We start from the raw sequence: 8,842 nt of genomic DNA on the forward strand, positions 1-8,842 counted from the left end.
TATAAGTATATATAATAAACATACAAAATAAATTTATTATATATAATATATTTATCATATATCATATAATATATGTATATATCCATGCTAAACCTTGTGCCTTAATGTTTTCAGAAGAATTATTTATAATAATCATTAACTGAAAAGAATCAAAATGTCTATCAGCTGGTGATTTCTCTAAGTATTTTTAGCTAAGAAATCCTGAGCAGTTGAAGCAGCTAGCAATGAGGATGAAAGCTAACAATTCTTCATCCAGCATGCCTAATGTCCATCACATATGAGTTTAAGAGGAAGTAGAAATTCTTTATAGAAAGAGATCAAGCAACTGAAGAAAAATTTTGATCTTATGGGATAATAAAAGATTTACAATTAGAGATTTACAGAATGGAAAACAATGACTTAAAAACTAAAGTGGATTCTTTACAGCAGCACGTTTTAGAGCCATTAATGTCTACTGAATATTTATTGAGATGCAGTGTCAGGACTTCCCAGATTTATTATATTTTTATCAGCAAAATTCATTTCTTACTATTAGTAAGAAAAATGCTCTGGGAAAATCTTGGGTTAAGCAAGACAATACAAAAAGAAGTTAATTCATGTTAATTGGGTGAGGATAATTGTGGAACACTAGAAAAAATATCCTCCTAATCTGACAATTTTGAGTTCTCTTAGAAATGGAGCCACCATTTCAGCAAGACGTAACAAGGGCTTGATCACTATGGTTTTGTTTTTGCATTTCTCTGAGATTTTGTGTCTTTTATCAACAGATGTGTATCCTTACAATAAAACATTCTATTATGGATACAATTCTTTATTGGTAACGCAGCATCTCTAATAAGTGCAGAAGGCACCTTACTCCAGGGAGCTACTCTACTCTCTGTTCCAAGTATATGATTCTTGAAGGGTTGCCAGTCACGGTACCCCATCTAGTTCATAAAAGTAGCTATGGGGTACAGGTCTGGCAAAACAGTTTCTTATCTCCTGACTACAGGGACTGATCTCTGAGACAGACACCACCCAAGCCAGAACAGAGGGTAGAAGTTATGTACAGAAAAAGATTATATTATTGAGTCTCTGTGGGATTTTAACATACAGAAGCTTGGAGAAAGTGATGTCTCTTTCTCTTGTGATCTATGGTGATAAAACAGAATAAGGCCAAGTGGAGGTGGTAGACAGCTAAGTGAGGTCTTTTGGTAAGAGCCCCTAGTTCTTGGCTTTGAGGTCATCAGAACTGCTCTGATTCCTGGAGCTCTTACTGCGATTTATTAACTACCTAACTATGTTTCCAACAAAACTATTTATTACTCAAATTAGTTTGAGTTAAGCATCTAAAACCTAACATGTGTAGGTTACCAACACATGTTAGGTTTTAGATGCTTAACTAATTTGAGTATGTGGAGAGGAGTAATGTTACTAAAGCTTGCTAAATGAATCTTTTTTCTGCAGATTAATTAAAATAATAACAATAAAAATAAAGTAGGAGGTTAAAAACTTCAATGAAAAAAATCTAGATTCCAAAAAAGTATTTTTCTTCAAAGGATCACATTTTTAAAATAATTATTTTTCTCAAGACTTATTTAAAATTCTAAAGCAAAAAAAAAAAAAGGTTAGTATTAAAAAATTTTAAATCCCCCACAACAACTGTTTATTCATACTTTCCTAAAATAATAAAGTAATATTTAGTTGCATGGAGAAGTTAAAATAATAAGAGAACGGAATAAATATAAATATATGAAGCCTTGAGATGGCTTCTTGATATACATTTTAAATTTTTCCCTAGGCAGTAAGCAATCAAGCTCAGTATTTACTGCACTAAACTACAGCAGGGTGTTCAAATGATTTGGGCTAGCCAAACTGAAACATAATAGAGGTTTTCTGAACAGCGTACACTAAAAAGATTGACAAACTTAATAGCTTAAAAGAGTGAAGTAATCCTGGAGAAACAGAGCTATTGGGGAAATAAAAACAATAGCATATTAATTTTCTCATTTAAAGCCATTAAATTAGTATTATGAGTACAACAACTCATGCATAATCCTATCCATTAACGGTTAATAAAACAAGGAAGAAGTAGTCCTATGCTGAAGATTTTTTATAGAACAAGATGAAAATATGATATGTTCTTCAGAAACTAAGCCATGTGAAAAAATAATAAAATAAAATAAATATATTCATGTATAGGACACATGAAAAATAGTTCTCTGTAGTTGAATGTCAGATTGTTAGTCATAGCTTAATTAGAAAACCAAAGTTTCTAATTAATGCTTAAATCTCTTAATGCTTAAAACACCTTTTAAAAAAGAAAGGCACTTTAAAGTTCTGAATTGTAAGATTAAAAAACCCCTAAGATTATAAGGGAAGTCCCATAACCAATAAGAAAAAAATTAGTCCACATAGGAAGTCCAACCCTCTCTGCCAGTTAGCAGAAAGGGGAAGGATTTATCCTCTCCAGATTCCTCACATTAATTTTTCCTTTTTAGTTCAACAATTACTACTTTAATAAACATTAAAAAATAAAATTAAAAGTAATTATTATTCATCTTAGAAATACTTTATAAACAAAGGAAAAGCTCAGAAAGCTTCTGTGTAGCTTCTCTGTAGATAGAACATAATCTCCATGAAGACAGGAATCTTTTTCCATGTCATACACTGCCATATTTCAAACTCTACATCCAGACAGCATATTATATAGCAACTGTTTAATATCTGTTGGGTGAGTGAAGAGTAAAGATATATGGACTCAATATGAGGTAGACATAGAAAAAAGTTCTCATTAAAAGCTAAACATACTTTTTAAAACGGTAGTAAATGTACAAAGTTTATTTTCTATCATGAAGACATTAATTTGTATCCACATTTTAAAAGTATTAACCAGAATATTTGCCTTTTTTGTATTTTTTTTTACAATAAAGCATATAAAATGGACCTGGTCTTTATAAAGATACAATTTCCTGACTTATGAACCACTTGACCCACAACCAACATATGAATATAAAGAGTTGGTTGCTCCGACCTATGCCTCTGCTTATTCTACCATAATTCCCACTCAGGATGGCAAAAGTACTTAGATGGATTTAGGGATTGACTTATTATAACTATTCCAGCCATATTTTGGATTAAATAAACTTTTTGTGAAAGGCATAAGAAAAAATTAATTATTGTGAGGCATTATAACTAACAACCACAAAAACACATCCTGTTTATATACTGGTAATGCCTATACTATTAATTCTCAGTTATTTTGGTGTTTGGTGTCAGATAACTTTAAATTTGGGGGAGCTAGTACTCCTCACTTTCCATTTCTATAAAATACCCAAAGGAGAGTTATAAATATTTTTATTTTATAAAAATAAAACTAAATTTATTCAAGGTAAAACATTTCTTCAATTACCTATATCATCTCTATTTCAATAGTTTGAAAAATCTGAAATTAACTGTTTTGTTAATGATTCTCTCTACTAGGATTTTTTTTGGATATCAACAATATGAACTACTTTATACCTTACTTGTATTTTCCTGTTTATATGACATCAATCTTAACATAATAACTTAAATGAGAAATGAAAGTTTCTAGATCCACTTAGAGTGAAGAAAACATAATAATTATTTCAAAATATACAAACCTTGTATTTGTTTAGGCTCCATTTTCGTGCTAGTTCTAGCTTCTCAGTCATTGGGTTGGTGATTTCATTCTCAATAGTAATAGTCCCGCACGCGGTTGGAGTAATCCGGCAATCTGCATTATTGTAACAAAACATAGAAGTAAAAATCAAATGAATATAAGTATAGAAAGAAAATTCTGTTTAAATTAAACTAAAGATTTAAAAACTAGTCTCTACAAATAAAAAGACTAAAACTTGCTGGCATCTTTGAAGATAATTTTGCAATTATCCAGAAATAATTTCTGTCAATTAATTGCAAATTATATGTGGTTTGGCTTTCTTTCTTTCAAATTTCTATTGTAATCGGTCTTCTTTATATATTAGCTGCTGTTAACCTCAGGTAAACTTTCACATATCATCTCATAACCTAAAGATCCTAAAACAAACAACTTTTGTTAATAAGAGTCTAGTATTCCTCATAGTAATCTTTGTTTCATAGTATACTATAGACTACAGCAAAAATGGGGCATTGATATACTTGAGGATTTGGAAATAGAACTGTAATTTTACAGAGCCATTAAAAATAATTCACAATTAATCTGAATTTGGATTGAAAAATACCTACAATAGACTTCCTTCTTTTTGAAATACAAAAAAATGACAGTAAATGAGGATACTAAAATACTAACAATGAATAATCATTCATTGATTCAAAAAATAATAAAGTATGACATAATTTTAGAACTGCAATTAAATGATTCATTTAAAGTATTTCTTATAGCATAAAAACATTTGCTAAACATTTGTGATACTGGTTTCTTTACACAGAAATGTTCTAATATATTTAAGAAGTACAATGAAATGATGAGAAGAATAAAAATTATAAAAAGGTTAAAATAGGGTCAGCAGAAAAATTTCCTTTCCTCAAACACTACTATTGCTGGACCAGTCTTTAGTACTGCTGATTTGTATTTGCTACAGTTAATGATCAAAAAGTGTGTAAAGTCAATCACTTTTTTGAAATTTACAACATTCTCATATATATGAAATATAAAATATTAACATTTCATATATAAGTAAATGTGGTATTTATTTTTTCAGTTCTTAAAACATATACCTACATTTCTTTGACACTCCAAGAGGTGGGGTCTATTTTGCCTTTCCTTGAATCTTGGCAAGTTTGCAACTGCTTTGACCAATAACATTTAGCAGAAGATATATGTGACTTCAAAGGCAAGGTCATAAAAGGCCATTCAACCTCCACATGATTCTCTCAAAATGATCACTCTGGGGAATCTCAGCTGTTAAGTGACAAGTTCAGTGACCCTGAGACCACTGGAGAAGGCACTATGGAAGTATTTTGACCAATAGTCCAGCTGAATGAATATTCAAATTGTAGTACATCCATATAATGAGTTAATACTTAGGACTACAAAGGAACGGACCACTAATTAATGAAAGAACATGTATAAATTTAAAACATATTTCATAAAGTGAAATAAATCATACAGAAAGGAGAGTACACTATATGACTTCATTTAGATGACATTCACAAAGAGACAAAACTATAGTCACAGAAAAGAGATTAATGGCTATTGGGGGCTTTGGTGGGATGGTGAGGTTAACTACAAAGTTATACAAAGTTAACTACAAAGTTGAGATTATGAATGTGTTTCATATGTAGATTGTGATGGAGGTTACATGATAGTATGCATTCTCAGCCCTCATACAACTGTACACATGATGGTATACTGTGTGTAAATTATACCATAATAAACCTGATTTAAAATAATAAGGAAACTATGTTGCAAATGTTGATACAAGATACTATTAAGATAATCCCTTGATTACTTTACTGAAGAGCAAAGTAATGACTTTCAAAATTGATTACTAATTATAAAACAATGAAGCTTTAACTCTTGTGATTTATTAATAAATGTAGTATTTTTGGTAGAATTAAGCCCTTTTTACAGTAAATATACTCTTTTTTTTTTTAAAAAAAGATTAGTTTCAGGTGTACATCATAGTTATTCAACATTTATAAACCTAAAGAAATGATCACCATGATAAATCCAGTAACCATCTGACACTACAACATTATTACAATATTATTGACTATATTCTCTATACAGTACTTTACATCCCCATGACATTGATTTCGTAACTGGAAATTTGAACTTTTTATTCCCCTTTACCTTCCTCCCCTCCCTTTCAAAAATTCTTCAGTTACAGTTGACTCAGGTCAGTAAATAAACTCTTACCCTGAAATTGTTCTTCTTCATAATCTACATCTTTGCTGGTTTCAAAGACAGAAAGAAAGGAGTTCTTCAACTCCTTAACAACACTTGAATAAACTGGAAAATCCATGTGGAGATCCTAAGCCACATCAAGCTTAGGAGCAACTGACTCCTACAACTACAAGTCAGTCTGGAGTGTTAGCTCTGTTGCCTAGCAATTCTTTATGCTGTCACAGGATTCTGTTGCTATGTATCAGAGGCAGATTTGGCACTATGTACTGCCATATATTTCAAATACAAAATACTTTCCTTTAGGAAGTAAACATAATGAAAATATCAAAAATTCAATTTTAAAATTCCTAATCTACTAATTAATCAGGAATATGACTTAAGCATAAAAATTGAGATGGCTACCAGACCATGTTGTCCATCGAATGTCAAAAAAGGTTAATTATACAAGATATTGTTAATAAGCCTGATTATGGATTAATAAAACAAAAATTATTCACTCTCAAAGTTAATTCCCTTTTATTTTGTGGCAAACCATTCACAAATCCAAAAAACAAAGGATAGGAACATTCTTTTATACAGGAAAGGAGGAGTTCAGAGGGACTATTGCAAACAGAATCCATTGGAGGAAACTGGGAGTTTGTAGTGTAGTGGCTTTTCACTGGCTGAGTTGTAACAGCCTTTCATTGACCAAGTGATTGCTTGTCAAGAAAAAGAGCTTCCTTCTTCCTACTTGATAGAATAGAAAACCATCTTTCTGTTGGAGATAGAAACTATGTCTCTTCCTGTTTAGGGTAACTGACAATGAGTAGAAGGGTGTGAGAGCTCCCCCTATAGGCCTTTCCAACTCCAATTTAAATAAAGTTTCTCTTTATTAATCTTCATAATTTCAAAGTTGAAAGATAAACAGTGTTGCTTTGGTTTCAAAAAGAGTGAGGTTAGCATTTTTATTTGGCCTATACCAGGGAGTGAAATGTCATCACAGAATATGCATATGATCCATTTAATGGATACTGTCAAACATTTTACACAATTGTTAAACCAACTCACACAAAAATAAGTTTATGAAAGTTACTTTATATAGTCACCAAAAACCTGTATTTTCTTTTTAATTTTATTAATGCTTATGCATAAGCACTGGTACCTAATTATTTTTGCATTTCCTGGATGAATAATGAAATCGAATGACTTCATGGTTTTTTCGCATTTGAATACTGGCTTTAATGAGGTGCCCGTTCAAGTTTTTGGACATTGTTCTTTTGAAGTTTCTATTTTTTTTATTAAATCTTAAATTATTGATATATTTTGCATGCACAATTTGTGCTACATGTATATTTTGCAATGATCTTCCCCCATGTGTACACATTTTTATCAACTTTAATAAAAACTCAATGAAACAGGTGTGAGAAGTGAATTTGAGCATGTTCTCATATATCTGTTGGTCATTTTCACGTCTTCTTAGGATAACTGTCCGTTCAGGTCCTCTGCCTATTTTTTAATTGTTTTTTGCTGTTGTTGTTGTTGAGTTGTATGAGTTCTTTATATATTTTGGATATCTTCTCCTTATTAAAGGCATTATGTGCAAATACCTTCTCCCATTCGGTTGGTTGCTTCTTTGTCTTGTTGATGGTTTCTTTGCTATGCAGGGGCTTTTTAGTTTGATTTTTTGCTTGGATGATCTATTCATAGCCGTCAGTGGGGTATTTAGGTCCCCTATTGTGATTGTGTTTTTGTCAGGTTCTTTCAGTTCTATTAGTAGTCGCTTTATATATTTTGGTGCTCCTTGATTGGGAGCAGACATATGCATAAGTATTATGTCTTCTTGACATATTTTCCCCTTTATTATTATGAAATATCCATCTTTGTATCTTATTACCCTTTTTATCTTGAAGTCTATTTCATCAGATATAAGTGTGGCTACACCTGCTTTTTTTTTCTGGATGCCAGTTGCTTGGGGTATCATTTTCCACCCTTTCATTTTGAGTCTATATTTGTCCTAGCAGCTGAGACATGTCTCTTAAAGGCAGCATATGGTTGGATTTTGTTTTTGATTCAATCTGCTACTCTGTGCCTTTTAGTTGGTGAGTTCAGTCCATTTACATTTAAGGTGATTATTGATATATGGGGTTTTCCTATAGCCATTTTACCTTTTGTTTTCTGGTAGCTTGGTGTCTCCACTGTTTCTTTTCCTTTCTGTTTCTGTCTGTTATTTTAGTTTGATGGTATTTTGATTTCCCTGTTCCTCTTTTTTTTTTATGTCATATGTCTCAGATCTGAAATCTTTTTTGGCATGTACCATTAAGTTTATGTAAAAGAAAGTTTCTATATACAGTATTAATTTTTTTGGTGCATATGTCTTATCTCCCTTCTCCTTTGCAAATTCAGACCTTTACCCACCCCCCTCATTTTCTGTTTTTGTTGTCTCAAATTATCCCTATTTATGCTGTGAGTTCATTTCCAAGTTGTAGTAGCTATTGTCTTCTTCTCTTTTTAAACGGTTTTACCTTCTTTAACCATTATATAATATTTAAGTGGATAATACCCTATTCTGAATAAGATTTATAATTTCTTGCTTCTGTCTGTTAGTCATCTTACTCATAGATTTGTATATTTTTGTCTTGTTGTTTCAGGTAAAATAACCCCCCTAGGTATTTCCTGTAATGCGGGCCTTGTGGTGGAAAATTCCCTCAGCTTCTGTATGTCTAAAAAGGTCTTTATTTCTTCTTCATATCTAAAAGAGAAGTTTACTGAATATATTATTCTTGGCTGATAGTTTCTCTCTTTCAATAGTTTCAATATTTGATTCCACTCTCTCCTAGCTTATAGAATTTCTGCTAAAAAATCCAATGATAATCAAATGGGTTTTTCTTTATAAGTTACCATCTTCTTTTCCTTGGTTGTCTTGAGAATTCTTTCTTCGTCATTAATTTTATTAGTTATATTATATTATATTAGTTTTAATTATATTAAATTAACATAATTATAATTATAATA

The 8,842-nt window shown here is 31.1% G+C and overlaps 1 protein-coding gene across 1 annotated transcript in view; it reads right to left on the minus strand.

The window, feature by feature from the left end:
• The window catches only part of LOC102892991 (arfaptin-1), a 32,299-nt gene extending 26,330 nt beyond the window's left edge, over positions 1-5,969 (minus strand). Inside the window, exons 1-2 of the mRNA XM_006908552.1 lie at positions 5,864-5,969; positions 3,624-3,736 (exon numbers count right to left, since the gene is read on the minus strand). Coding sequence (XP_006908614.1) covers positions 3,624-3,736; positions 5,864-5,969 — 219 coding nt within the window. The remainder of the gene's footprint in view (positions 1-3,623; positions 3,737-5,863) is intronic.
• Between the last annotated feature and the right edge of the window lie 2,873 nt (positions 5,970-8,842).

This window comes from Pteropus alecto, unplaced genomic scaffold, assembly GCF_000325575.1.
Source record: "Pteropus alecto unplaced genomic scaffold, ASM32557v1 scaffold312, whole genome shotgun sequence".
NCBI lineage: Eukaryota > Metazoa > Chordata > Mammalia > Chiroptera > Pteropodidae > Pteropus > Pteropus alecto.